Source organism: Nicotiana sylvestris, chromosome 6 (genome assembly GCF_000393655.2).
Source record: "Nicotiana sylvestris chromosome 6, ASM39365v2, whole genome shotgun sequence".
Classification (NCBI taxonomy): domain Eukaryota; kingdom Viridiplantae; phylum Streptophyta; class Magnoliopsida; order Solanales; family Solanaceae; genus Nicotiana; species Nicotiana sylvestris.
The window spans coordinates 3,703,141-3,717,884 of NC_091062.1; the positions used below are offsets into that span (position 1 = coordinate 3,703,141).

General features: G+C 41.6%; 1 protein-coding gene across 9 annotated transcripts in view; it reads right to left on the bottom strand.

The window, feature by feature from the left end:
* Positions 1-10,431: 10,431 nt before the first annotated feature.
* The window catches only part of LOC104218191 (putative late blight resistance protein homolog R1B-16), a 34,695-nt gene continuing 30,382 nt past the window's right edge, over positions 10,432-14,744 (bottom strand). For 8 of the 9 annotated variants that reach the window (XM_070147567.1, XM_070147564.1, XM_070147563.1 and 5 more), the window contains one exon: positions 10,432-13,619. In XM_070147567.1, coding sequence (XP_070003668.1) covers positions 13,552-13,619 — 68 coding nt within the window. In that variant the 3' untranslated portion in view covers positions 10,432-13,551. The remainder of the gene's footprint in view (positions 13,620-14,744) is intronic. The other variant, XM_070147570.1, reaches the window with a different exon arrangement.

Sequence of the window (14,744 nt, forward strand, 5' to 3'; positions counted from 1 at the left end):
ACGACCTTTATTTATTTATTTATTTATTTACTTTTATTATTATTATTGGAGCTATAATGTTGACACTACCCAACCACCATACATTTACATTTTTATCAAATCCACAATCTATCTATGTGAGATTATTTGTAATATGAATTAATGCCAATACTGATGAGAGTATAATCACTTAAGAGGACTAATGGAAATTAGTTTTAACCATCTAAACGAAATACTAATCGGGTTTTGACTAAGTACTCTTATCTCGTTTATGGACTACTTGAATATATGCATGGAAACAAACAACTAACTAAAGATATGCTACTTATCATGATTTACCCCATTAATCTGACAAAATTGAAAGGTTCATGTTATATCAGTGCATGACCATTTATACGATTCCTTCTCTTTTCAGTCCAATTATACAAAAAAAAAAATTAAAACAGTTCACAAAGAAAACAACTGAATAGACCAGATTGTCTACTATCTACTTTATTGAAGCAGTTGGATTTTATTGCTGCATTTCAACTTCAAAGCTCTATCACTACAAGATTCGAATGTGTACCTAGAATTCGAATTACAAAATAGAGAAAAGAGGTCAGGAGCAACAATGTACAGCAGTAGCACAGCAACAGAATCCCACAACAAATAACAACTACAAAAACTAGCAATAACCAGTGTAACAATGGTCAGAACCAAACTGAAAAACCCCGGAATGCCTGATTGAAAATTCAGTAGCATTAAACGCAATCCACAGAAGCAGTAACAAAGTTCTGATTTCAGTAGTAAAGAAAAGGACCTCAATTTCAATTTTTAGCTCTCAAAGACTGACTTTTAATTCTGAAAAATTAGCCTATTTCTCATTTTGAAGTTCTGGAAATTTTTTCTTCTCCAAATTTTCCAGTCCCCTTTTCTATCTCAACTCCTCCTATTTATAGGCTTAGAACTAAACATTATTTATTCAAAGTTTTTCACTTTCAGCCTGTATATTCCCTCCCATGCGCATCTGTACACTTTTATCATTAATCTCATGCTTATTTTCTGATTTTCCACCCTTAAAGATACCAGACAGGGTGTATTCTGCACTACTAATTCCCTTTTCATTAAATAATTCACTAATTTAATTTTACACTGAATATTCAACTGGCAGACTACTAACACTAAACATTTTAAATCTTTTAAACACCCAAAAATACCCCTGAAAACCCCCTATTATTATTGCCTTGCCCTCACTCTTAACAATCTGTATTTAAACCACTCTGATTTACAACTACACCAAATTACTACACAGCTACAACCAATCCTTAAACCAAATTCACACAAATGATTCAAGCATCAAAACAGACCAACGAAGTGATTCATGTTGTATTCGTCCAAACAAAGCAGCCATAAACTAACTATTCGACGAAGTTGTTCAAATCGAATGTAGCTTATAACGCACACTTAAACAAACAGAAGAAAAATTTTGACCAAAAAAAAGGTCTTGAAGAAGAAAGAGAACTAATGAACAAGACAAGATTATAAAATAACACTTTAAACAAAGAATCAATAATCCGAAAAATAGAATGAACAAAAAGGGATTACGAACAACACCTAAAACCAAAAACCATGACAAAAAATAAATCAAATGAACCAAATAATCTTGAAAGAAAAATCTGAAACTTGAACGAACCCAAGTCGAAACTTGGATTTGAACTATTGGAGGTTGAACGGACTGTTTGTGAGCGTTGAAAAAGGACGAAGCAAAAGCTGGACGTTTGGACTGTGGCGGATTAGCAGGGAGGGACGAGGGTGTCGTGAGGAGTAGCAGCGGCAGCAGCTGTACTCGCTGCTGCCATGGTTAACGTGAGGAGCAGCTGGGGTTTGGTGGTGAACAACAGCTGGACGACGGGGCAGTGGGGTGGTCGACGGGGTGACCGGCAGCAACAGCTGGAGAGAAGCTGAGGCACGGGGGGGGGGGGGGGTTCGTTTGGATGTGATGATGGAGAACGACGCAGCAGCAGTTGCTGCTGCTCGACAGGGGTGAGCCTGGACCTGGCGACGCAGCAGCAACAGTGGTCGTTAGGTCGACGTGAGGCAGCAGCGGCGTGAAGCAGTGGGGTCGTGGTGAGGATGGAGGAACCTCGGGCTAGACTTTTCGTTTTTTTTTTTCGTTTTTCTTCCGTTCAAAAATGAAGAAGAAGGTGAACAGTGCCTTCTTCAATTTTTCAGAAATTTTTCCCCCCACGTTCCTTTCCAATTTTTCTCCTTTAAAATCCACCCTCCCTCGTGTGTTTTGTCTTTGTTCAAAGAACATGGACTTCACGTGTGTAGGGGTCCAAGACTTGTGTCCCCCATGCGTGGTGAGGTTCCCCGTGTGTGGTGTTCCGTCCGTGTTCCCCACGCGTGTCCCCCACGTGTGGTGGGCTCAGATTATTATGGGCTAAGTCCGAAAATTAGGCCTAAAAACGGGTAGTTTGAACCCAAATATTATTCTTTTGCCCGGACCCGAGAATAAAACACGATGTTATTCAATTAATCCTATGCAAGCAAAATAACTACCAAAATAAGACTAACTTTTAAAACAAAACTATTTCTTTCTTCTTCTTTTTTTAGTATTTTTCAAGATTAAAATAGCTACAAAGCATAAATAAAACTATTTTTGTCATTTTCGTTTTTATATAAAGATAAAATATAAAGTACTATTTTTTTGTATTTTTTAAGATTAAAATGGCTACAAAACGTTAATAACTCTTTTTGTTTTTGTGTAATTTTCGAAATTATACAACGTACAAAAATAAGGTACTATTTTTTTTGTATTTTTTCAAGTTTATGAGAAATACATAAGCTAAAATTTACATATATATTTTTTGTAATTTTTCTTTTGCGACGAAATAAAGTAAAATAGTCAAAATAGCTATATTAGACTCAATTCAAATATTAACGTTTTGTAGCCCTCTTTTGTTTTTTTTTTTTGATAAAACTAAAATTCTAAATTGAGCTACAAACTAAATTAACTCCAAAAATACTAATTAAACTCCTAAAAAAAATTATCATACACACTTAAACACCAATTAAAATAAAATTGCATAATTTGACATTAAATGCTAACAATGCAAAATATTCCTATTTTTGTGACTTTCATTTTTTGTAAAACAAACTTAATTAAATACTAAATGAAAATGTGATATATTTTATATTTTATTAATTAAAACAAATAAACATGCACTCATAAAAATACAAATAATTATACAAAAATACCACAAAAATAACAAAAATTGCACACAAAGGAAAATTATTTTATTTTGAATTTTTGGGAGTAATTCTTTCATAGGGCAAAAATCACGTGCTTACAACTGCTGTGATTTTGTAGGGTCCTTCCCAGTTGGTGCCCAATTTTCCTTCACTTGGGTCTTTGGATGCCAATGTCTTGGCTTTGAGGATGTAGTCTCCCACTTTGAGTGGTCTTATCTTCGCCCTCTTGTTATAGTATCTTTCGGCTTGCTGTTTTTGGGCCACCATTCTTATAAGGGCCATTTCTCTTCTCTCCTCGGCTTCATCGAGGTCTTGGAGCCTTTTTGTGTCATTTTCTATTCCACTGGTGTGTGAATACCTTAGGCTTGGTTGCCGACCTCGACGGGTATGACCGCGTCGGTTCCGTAGACTAGCGAGTACGGTGTTTCCCCTATGTTGGATTTGGGTGTGGTCCTGTGCGCCCACAACACTTCGGGTAGCAGCTCGGGCCATAGCCCTTTGGCTTCCTCGAGCTTCTTCTTCAATATGTTTAATATTGCTTTGTTGGAGGATTCCGCCTGGTCGTTAGCGGCCGGGTGATATGGCGTGGAAAGTATCCTCTTGATGCGTCATTTCTCGAAAATTCGGTCGTTTTTTGACCGATGAACTGTCGTCCGTTGTCACAACTGATTTCTTTGGGGATGCCGAAGCGGCATATAATATTTTTCCATGTGAAGGCGATCACCTCCTGTTCGCGTATTTGTGCGTACGCGCCTGCTTCCACCCACTTAGAGAAATAGTTAGTTAAAACTAGTAAAAATCGTACCTTTCCCCATCCTGCGGGTAGGGGGCCGACTATGTCCATTCCCCATTTGATGAAAGGCCATGGAGAGGTGACTGAATGGAGGGGTTCTCCTGGTTGGTGTATCATGGGGGCGTATTTTTGGCATTGTTCGCATCGGCGAACGTATTCTGCTGCCTCCTTCTTCATAGTGGGCCAGTAGTAGCCGACCCATATGATGCATTGTACGAGGGCGCGGTTACCTGTATGGGCGCCGCAGTGGCCCTCGTGCACTTCTTCGAGTACCGGCCTCGTTTGGTGCGGCCCTAGGCACTTGGCCAAGGGTCCGCCAAACGTTCTTTTGTAGAGGTCATTGTTTATTAGGCAATACCGAGCAGCTTGCATGCGGATTTTTTTTGCCTCTGTTTTGTCGAGTGGTAGCGTTCCGTCCTGTAGATAGGATACAAACTGGTTGCGCCAGTCCCAAGTCAAATTTAAAGAGAATACCTCAGTGTGATCAATGGCAGAATGGAGGAGGGTAACCACGCTTTCTTTGTTGAAGTTTTTAGTGGCCGTAGCCAGCTTTGCTAGACCGTCTGCTTCAATATTTTGTGCCCTCGGAATCTATTCGAAGCGACATTCATCGAACTCAGCCATTAACCTGTGGATTTCCGACTGGTATTTTTGCAATCTTTGTTCTTTAATCTGGTAAGTCCTAGTGACTTGGTTTACTACGAGTTGGGAATCGCAGTGGAGGATGAGTCGGCGAACCCCATATTTGATGGCCAGTTTCATACCTGCAATAACGGCCTCGTACTCGGCCTCGTTGTTAGTCATTTCAGGGCATCGTATGGATTGGCGAATCGTTTCGCCCATGGGAACCTCAAGGACGAGTCCCAGTCCTGATCCTGATGCATTGGCGACGCCATCAGTGTAGAGGTCCCATAGGTCATTATTGGTGGAGGCATGCTGTGCCTCAAGTTCTGCCTTCGGCGGGATTTCTGCGCTAAAGTCGGCTATAAAATCAGCCAGAACTTGAGACTTGATGGCGGTTCTTAGAAGGTACGAGATGTCGTTCTCGCTGAGCTCAATGGCCCATCTGGCGAGCCGGCCTGATAATCCAGGCTTGTGTAAGATGCTCCTTAATGGGAAGGTCGTTACCACTTTTATGGGGTGGCACTGAAAATAGGGTTGTAGCTTCCGTGAAGCTACTACCAGTGCCAGCACCAATCTCTCGAGGTGTGGGTACTGAGTTTCGGCGTCCACTAAGGTTTTGCTAATGTAATAGTTAGGGGATTGTTTACCTTTGCTTTTGCGAACTAGGACGGCGCTAACAGCAACCTCAGACATGACCAAATACACCAGCAGGGGTTCGCCTGGGCTTGCTTTGACCAGCAGGGGTGGCAAAGACAAGTACGCCTTCGGCTTTCTCAAGGCTTCGACGCATTCCTCGTTCCACTGTAGCCCTTGGTCTTTTTTCAGCACATTGAAAAATTTATGGCACATGTCGGATGACCGTGAGATGAATCTGGATAGAGCGGCTATACGCCCCGTTAGCTTCTGTACCTGTTTCTTGCTACTTAGCCCTTAAGGTATTGCATCTATCGCCTTGATCTGGTTTGGGTTGACCTCGATGCCTCGTTGCAATACGAGAAACCCTAAGAATTTTCTTGAGGCCACACCGAAGGCACATTTCTCGGGGTTAAACTTCATCTCGTACCTCTTTAGTATCTCGAAGGCCTCTTTCAGTTGGCCGATGTGGTCTTCTTTCTTTGCCGATTTTACTAGCATATCGTCGATATAGACTTCCATGGTCTTACCGAGTTGCTCTTTGAACATCTTGGTAACCAGCCTTTGGTACGCGGCTCCTGCATTTTTGAGCCCGAAGGATATTACCTTGTAGCAATATGTCCCCTGGTGGGTGATGAAAGTTGTTTTTTCTTGATCCTCCTCGCCCATCATGATTGGTTGTAGCCGGAGTATGCGTCTAGAAAGTTTAGCAGCTCATGCCCTACAGTCGCGTCTATCAGTTGATCGATGTGGGGCAGTAGGAAAGAATCTTTTGGGCATGCCTTGTTCAAGTCGATGAAGTCCACACACATTCTCCACTTCCCATTTTTCTTTTTGACCATGACGACATTGGCGACCCATTGAGGGTACTTTGATTCCCTGATGGAGCCGTTGGCCAGAAGTTTGTCTACTTCCTCGCTGACCGCTTTGTTGATAGCAGCGTTGAATTTTCTTCTCATTTGTCGCACGGGCGGGTGTAATGGGTCGACGTTCAGCTTGTGAGTGGCGATTTCTCGCGGGATCCCTGGCATATCTGAATGGGAAAAAGCAAACAGGTCTGCATGGTTAGATAAATATTCACGATACTTACTTGGATTTGAGAGGCCGTGCCAGATGTAGGCTTTCTTTGTAGGGTTGTCGTTGTCCAGTTGGACTGGGTCGAGGTCTTCGACCGTGGCCTTGAAGGCTTCTATGATATCAGGGTCTCTAATGGCGTTCTCTATCGGATAGACTTTAGTCCCCGACATAGCTGATTTCTATGCCTCTGCGCTCGCCCCTTTAAGCTGTTTGGTGTGGGTGCAGTCTTGAGCTATTTTATAGCATTCCTGAGTGGTGCGAGGCTCGCCTCGAATGCTGAATACTCACCATGGGGTGGGAAATTTGATCATTTGATAGAAGCTCGACGGGATCGCTCTCATAGCATGTATCCACGAGCGTCCGATGATGGCGTTGTATGCCGTTTCCAGGTTCATCATGTGGAAAATTGTTTCCAGCGTGACCCCTCCTGCTAGGACGGGTAGTGATATCTCCCCAGAGGTTCGTTCCACTGCATTATTGAAAGCAGTTAGTGTTATGCAGTGCGGTATTATCTTATCCTCGAGTCCTATTAGTACGAGGACCCCCGGATGGATAATACAGGCGCCACTATCATCATCAACCATGATTCTTTTAACATCTGTATCTGCGATAGTAAAGTGATAACTAAAGCATCGTAATGAGGGAAAGACAAACCGTCGGCATCGGACTTACCGAAGGTGATACTATCTTCGAAGTCGTCATACCGTTCGTGGGCGATGGTTCGCTTCAGCTTGTGCGTAGTGGTGAATTTGACGTGATTGATTGTCGAGTCGTCGCCGTCTACGATGATCATGTTGATTGTGCGTTTTGGTGAAGAAGGCTTTGGTGGCCTGTGGGGTTATTCCCGTCCACGTGCAAAGTTGATTTTTCCTTTGTCGCTGAGTAGCTCTCTCAGGAACCCTTGGTTCAACATCCTGACCACCTCTTGTTGTAGGCCTATGCAGTCTTCGATTTTGTGCCCTCGTTCCTGGTGGAACTCGCACAGGGCGTTTGATTTTCTGGTGGCAGGGTTTGACTTCATCTTTGTCGGCCATTGTACCTTGTTGCCCAGCTTCTCAAGTGCGTACACTATCTCTGAAGGGGACACACAAAAGTTATGGGCAGATAATAAAGGTGGCATACCTCTGTCGTTTCGTAGTGGAGCGACATGTCACTGTAGTGCGTCCGCGTGCCCGGGTGGCGGTGGGTAAGAGGATCTGACGTAGGGTTGGTGTCTCTCCCTATTGGGACGTGGGACTTGTTCCCGTCGTCCTTCGTTGCGTCGGTCCCTCCTGATTTCTAGGTGTATTGTTGTTAAACGTTGGGTCGGCCCGTCGAGGTCGTCCTTATCTGCATGTACCTCAACGCAGTAAGCATTGTGGATTTCTTCCCACGTGGTGGGAGGATACTTCATGAGGCGACTTAGTAGTTTTTTGGTTGCCCTCGAGCCATCCCTTCTTAACCCGTTCTGAAAAGCGGCGACCGCCATACCTTCCGACACGTTTGGTAGGCTCATCCTTACTCTGTTAAATCTGGCTAGGAAGTCCCTGAGTCCTTCTCCTGTGGTTTGCCGAACAACAAAGATGTCGTTGACTCTTGCTTCTGCTTTCTTTGCTCCTGCATGGGCGGTGACAAACTTGTCTGCCATTTCCTCGAACGTAGAAATGATCTTGGCCGGTAGCTGGGAGTACCAGGTTAGTGCTCCTCCTATCAGTGTTTCGCCGAACTTCTTCAGCAGCACAGATGGTACCTGTTCTTTTGACATGTCGTTACCTTTTACAGCCATGACGTAGTGGATCAGGTGATCCTCGGGATCTGTAGTTTCGTCGTACACTTTTAGATAAGGAGGCATTTTGAAGGTTTTTGGGATGGAGTATGGTGCAACCTCTTCCGTGTAAGGTTGTTCAACAAACCTCCCCACGTCACGCTTTGGCAGCAGCTTGGGAGCACCAGGGATCTTGTCTAGCCTCTCTTGGTGTTCCTTCATTTGGTCACGAAGTGACTTGTTTTCGTTTTCCATTTCCTCCATCTTCTCGAGGATGGCTGTGAGCGTGCCACCGTTGGCCCGAGTATCGATGAGCACATTGTTTGCTCGTACGATCTCGGGTTCACCTTCAGCTGCAGCAAGGTCTACTGTTGGCATGCATCTGACATTGTTTTGGGGTGACTTTTCAACCAAGACACTTAGAGTACTCGTTAACCATTCTTCCAGTAGTTTCCTGACCTCTGGGGGTGCTTCTTTAGTTGCAAATGTAGAAGCCTCCTTTTCGCGTGAGATCGCCAGATCTTCAGGTGGGGGAGGTGGGATCTCCCCATTCACTATGGTGCTGGGGGTTGCATTCAAGACATCCTCTACACCTGCTTCGTTGAGAGGACCCATGAGGTCGGTTCTGACATCTGCTATCGCTTTCATTCTTGCGTTGTTGTCAGCCATCTTTTGTTTGTGTGTTGTAGAGAAGGGTTTTCGATGGTTCTCTAGGTGCAAACTATGGTTTTGATTCTCGAAATCCCCACAGACGACGCCAAATTGTTTAGCTCAAAAGTTACTAATATGCTTTGTAAGCTTTAGAAAACAATCAAAAGGTAAATAAGGGTAAATTGTAATCAAATATAATTCGACCTAGAGATTAGAAGAAGATATTGTCGTTCTAGATCTCAAAGGTAAAGAAAATAAACTTAGCTTAAGAGAGACGCAATAGTTGGAGACAAAGAAAGAGATAGAGATAGAGAGAGAAATTTTATTATTCGAGAATAACACCCCCCCCCCATTACAAGGTGAAGGTCTCCTTTATATAGTAGGAGACCTTCCTCGAATAATCAAAGAAAAAGTACAAAAGTAGGTGGCTTCTGCGTGCTAAAGAAGCAAGACCCTAAACGACGTCGCCTTTACTTTATCAACTGGGTCGTGCCCTCACTCGGGTCGACCTTATCATAATGGACGTGCCCACTCGGCGTGGGGACGTTGAGAGTCAAATTTTACCCTATACAATGCCGAAGTCATGACTATTATTCATTAGGTCATTTTTTATGGCCCAACAAAATTTCAAGCGATTCAAATTTAGTAGCCCGGATTCATACAGATGCCAATTAGCTGGGTGACCGGACCTATGCAATCTGCATTCGCATCTCGTTGTCACTTGTCAACTTTAAGGATTTTGTAAGGTTATATACGTAATGTGGTGGATTCCAATTTTCACAATTTGTTTTAATTGCTAAAATGTCCAATATTTCCTTTGTCGTTTGTGTAAAGGTCTAACTTTCCCCTCGCCATTAACAAACTAGCAAACATTTGCCCTTATTTTCTTTTTCAGCTAATAGAATCATTTAAAAAATCAAAATATAAAAAAAAATGTTTAAAATTGTTTTTGTGATTTTGTGCATTGGTTACTTTTGCCCTCAATTTAATAATCTGACTAATATTTTTCTTTATCACTGACGATGCATTTCGAACCTCAATATATGCCTATTAAAACCTCAAAATACTACTCCCCTTTTCAATTTATACAAAATTATTTCCATTTTTAGTTCGTGCCAAAAAGAATGAACATTTTTCATATTTGAAAATAATTTACCTTTATGTTATGATTTATAATTACACAAAATATATGTGTCTCATTTTATACAACAAATTTAAAAATCTTTTATTTTTTTCTTAAACTTCGTACTCAATCAAATAAGTTCACAAGCGGGTGGAGTACTTAGCAACTTCATTATTTGTTCTTGGATGTGCAACGATGGAGGAGATAGAAGAGAACTGAGTTATAATATCACTAACAATTCTAACAAACTCAAAAATGTGGTATTATACAAATCTAGCCCCAAATTATAGCAATTATACAAATCTAGCCCCAAATTATAGCAACTATACAAATCTAGCCCCATTATTGGTAAAACACTGGACTAGTTCAGTCCTGTTCTTGAACTTCTTCGCTAATGTCAGGAATATATCTAGTCAATGGCAAATATATACGACCTATTGAATTTAAATGCTTATGTTACACATCTCAAATAGGATTTATTCTGATTCAAGAAGTGAGTCGCAAATGTTGATTTATATAATTTCATAGTACTGTTCAAAAAGAAGAACGAAATATATTTACATAAGAAAAACATAACGATGAACTAGCATCAGCAGTCTTTAACAGTCTCAAATTGTTAATCTATAGTTTCCATTTTCTCATTACATGTTACTGTCAACATCTTATGCATTTTCCAATTCACTGAAAACAAATAAAAATAAAGACACAAGATGAAGAAGCTAAAGAGGACATTAATGTTATCTCCCTAATTCAAAGTAAGAAGGGATATCTGTTCTTTTTACACTAAAAATTATGAACATAGCTAAGGTTGCAATATCCACGATAAATCTGAAAGGGTCAAAAATATCCCTCTACAATGCGAAAAGGATCATATATACCCTCTGTTATACTATTGGTCCACTATTACCCCCGACGTTATAAAATGGTGTAAAAGTATCCCTCCTCCGTTAAGACCCTCCACCATGGCAATATATCCTAAGTGGCCTGACACTTCGCTGAAGTGGATGCCATGCCACCTCGTACCAACCCCATTCTTAAGACCTTCTTTCTTTTTCATTCACCTCATTTACAAACATCTTGAACATAGTCCATTCCCCCTCAATATTTGTCAACTCATGTTCCCTTAAAAATTTCTTTTGAAATTGGGCAGAATATATATTTTCAAGACATTGTCAAAACTTTGTTAATATGTTCTCCTTAAGCCAAAAAAAAAATGAATATGTTCTCCTGATGCCATCAAGAGTAGACGGGGTTAATTCTTGAACAACCAACGATATCCCGCTTAACTTTTCTTCCATAATATAAACTAATACTTATCAGTAGCTTATTAGAAATAAATCAAAAATAGGCAAAGCAACAAGATTTTTTTTTAAAACGGGAGAAGTAAAAGAAAGGACTTTTGCAGAGAAATATAAAAAAAGCAAATGGGAGACACCATGTCCGAACACTGGAGAATATTGGAAATTTCTGGAGGCCTTACTGTCTTCAACTTCATAGATGCTTTAAAAGATTTCTGTGATAGACACAATCAATCTACTATTATCAGGTGGAAGTTTAGTTTTGAGTCTTGAGGAACTTTACCATAGATCAACAGTGAGAAAGTGAGCTTGTGATTTTATTTATCCGAAAGACAAGAAACCAAGAAGAATATTTGGGACAAATTAGTAAAATTGGCATGAAACAACAGATCTTACTTTCACATCTATACATTTATTTTTGGGTGGTGATAGGATGGAGGGAGGAATGGTGGTAGAAGAACACGAAGTAAGGGGAGGGGTAAAATGGGGTTGGGACAGTGACTTGGGATGCCACATAGCATCCACTTCAGAGAAATGCCAGTCCATGTGGGATGGTAGTTGCTGTTAGACCCCTGACAAAGCTGATCGGCAAGTGGCACGGCAGTGGCGAGGATTTTGGCATGATGGCCTTGCCATTGGCCTATGTGCGGAGGAAAATCAACATGCAAGACAATGCGGGGGTGTTGTCAATGGCAACAAACTGTTGCTAAGGCAAGTGAGACGGACTACACTTGTATTTGAGGGCTAAAGTGTGACGGACTACACCAAAGCAAGAGTGGGCTGCGTACAAGCAAGGCCAAGACCTTGACGGAACTAGGCGGGCTGGATGAGAGCTTGACAAGGCAAAACGGGAAAGACCTCGGCACTAAAGTGAGGCAGCTTAGTGCCAAGGCAGTGGCATTGGCAATGTGATGTTGCCATGACTTAGGTGAGCGGGCTGGCACCTAAGTTATTTGTGGGCAAACGACTTGGCAAAGGGAAGGGCATCAAGGCTTGGTGACTTGATGCTAAAATCAGCATTGACAACGGGCAGACTTGATCAAGTAGGGGCGACTTGACAAGAACAATCAACTGTGACAGCAGGCAGCGTGCGGCAAACAAGTTCGTGGCGATGTCAAGGAAATTTATAGCACAACGCAGCTGGATATAATGGCGTTGGAGCTTGGCGCAATGCAGCTGGATATAATGGCATTGGGCCGGTACAAGACTAGACACGAAATTGGGCAACAGCTGGCCAAGAAAATGCGCACATGTGGTGCACATGATGCAGTTGGGCGGTTACAACTACCCATGTCCAGGAGTTGCTGATTATATGGCTAAGTCTTTGCACGTTTTTGGAGCATGTTCTATCATGTTCCACACGTTTTGATCATGGGGATCATGTCCTATCAGTTGGGGGATGTCAACTGAAATAGGACAACACTTTTGGGCTGACTACACTATATATATGTGTGTTAGCAGCCTTAAAAACGGGCTAAGTACCTAGGGAGGGAAATGTCTGAAAGATAGGCATAGGGTTGTCTATTTTATGGCTTGAGCATGGCAAAATATGTGTCATTGCCTTGCCAAACGAGTGGCAGCACGAGCGGCCTTAGGCAGGGGCTTTTATAGGGCAGATTCGTGCAAGTGTAGGCCATTTTTGTGAGTTGGTGCCTGCCAAGGGTGGCAGCACCTTGCCTAACTCGAGAATTTCCTTTGTAATTGATTTATTATAAAAGGTTGGGAAAGGGTTCCCGTAAATCTGTGTTGCCTTTGTTTATTCTGTTGCCTTAAATTTATTCTAAGTGTTAAATCTCGAAAGTGAACGAAAATTGGGTAAGGCTGAGGTCAAGTGGGGACTTGACTGCCGCACATCGGGCAGCATTTTCGGCGGACAGAAAACGCCCCTGTGACAGTTGCCACGGTGGATGGTCCTAACGAAAGAGGGGTATTTTTGCACCACTTTTATAACGTCAGGGGTAATGGTGGACCAATAGTATAACGAAGGATATAAATGATCATTTTCGCATAGTAGAGGGGTATTTTTGACCCTTTACCGAAAATTCAATCAGTCAACACTGATCAGTGTAGAATTGTGTGTTCCTTTTTTTCTTGCTTTTCACGAAGGATGTCAGGACATCTATCTCTATATTTTGAGTTCCCTCTAGCGGATAGGTAGAGGGGAGCCTGGGCGTAACTGGTAAAGTTGTTGCCATATGACTATGAGGTCACGGATTCGAGCCTTGGTAAGACCTTGTACGATAAACCCTGTGATTCGGCCCTTCCTCGGACTACGTGCATAGAGGGAGCTTAGTGCACCGGGCTGTCCTCTAGGGGATAGGTGACACTTATGTATACTTACTGGTATGGTGATTTCTGTCTTCTTATCTCGAGTCCTTGTGGAGCTCTTTGATGCTTATTCTTCGCATGCCGCCAGCATCAGAGAAATATAATCATTTCCATCGTCATCGTCATCGTCTGAATCTGAATGAAGTCAAAGAAGTAAAATATCCTGGGGTCATTTCTTCATACAAGCCAAAACAATAATTCGCATATTACAAACTTATGCATGGAAGGCACCAAATCTTCAAAGGAAAATATTGATCTGCAACTACACAAAAATAACGTCATCTAAGACCATTTTATTTTGTATTGTTTTTAGTATTCTTTTTCAAAATTAATTTGTTTAATAAAAAAAATTATCTGGTTATTATAAAAGATACATACACTTGAGCTTCAAAAGCAATTATTGAAAGTTCATTCTGTAATATAAACTTCCTCTCTACCTTCAAGGTAGGGGTAATATCTGCATACACACTACAAATTTCTGCAACCTCTATAGGAATCTTACGAAAGAGAAGTCTTAGCGTAACTGGTAAAGTTGCTGTCATGTGACCAGGAGGTCACGGGTTCAAGGCGTGAAAACAACCTCTTGCAGAAACACAGCGTAAGGCTGCGTAAAACAGATCCTTATGGTCCGGTCTTTCCCCGGACCCCGCGCTTAGCACGAGCTTAGTGCACCGAGCAGCCCTTATAGGAATCTTATTAAAAACCTTGGCTAATATTCTACTGAAGTAGATTCAGTTATGTTTTTCATTAGTTGTAGGAAAGAAACGTGAAGGTTCAATTATAAGTTTGAGAAGCCACAACCATCTAAACCAGCCATAAGCGAAGATAGGTGAGATAGGATCAATATTAACAATGAATCAGGAAAATAAATGTATATGTATATGAATTATTTGACAACAATACAAGCCTTTCAGTAAGAATCACATACTCGCACCAATAAGTTTAAACAGTTCACACATTATAAATCCTTATGAAGGGGAGGCATTGACGCTTCAAAAGGCAAACACACCATCAACGACTACTCAAAATAAGGACATTCAAGACCACTTCAAATATTTTACTCGTTAAATTATCAATTTAGCTAACCGCAATTAATTATTTGGTTATTATAAAAGAAAAAACGGAAAAGGGCCTAAAATGCCCCCTTACTATATGAAATAGGACATCAAAACCCTCCGTTAAAAGTTGGCCCCTTAAATGCCCTTGCCGTCTAAAATTGGCTCAAAAATGCCCTTATCCACTAACGGAAGACATGTAAAT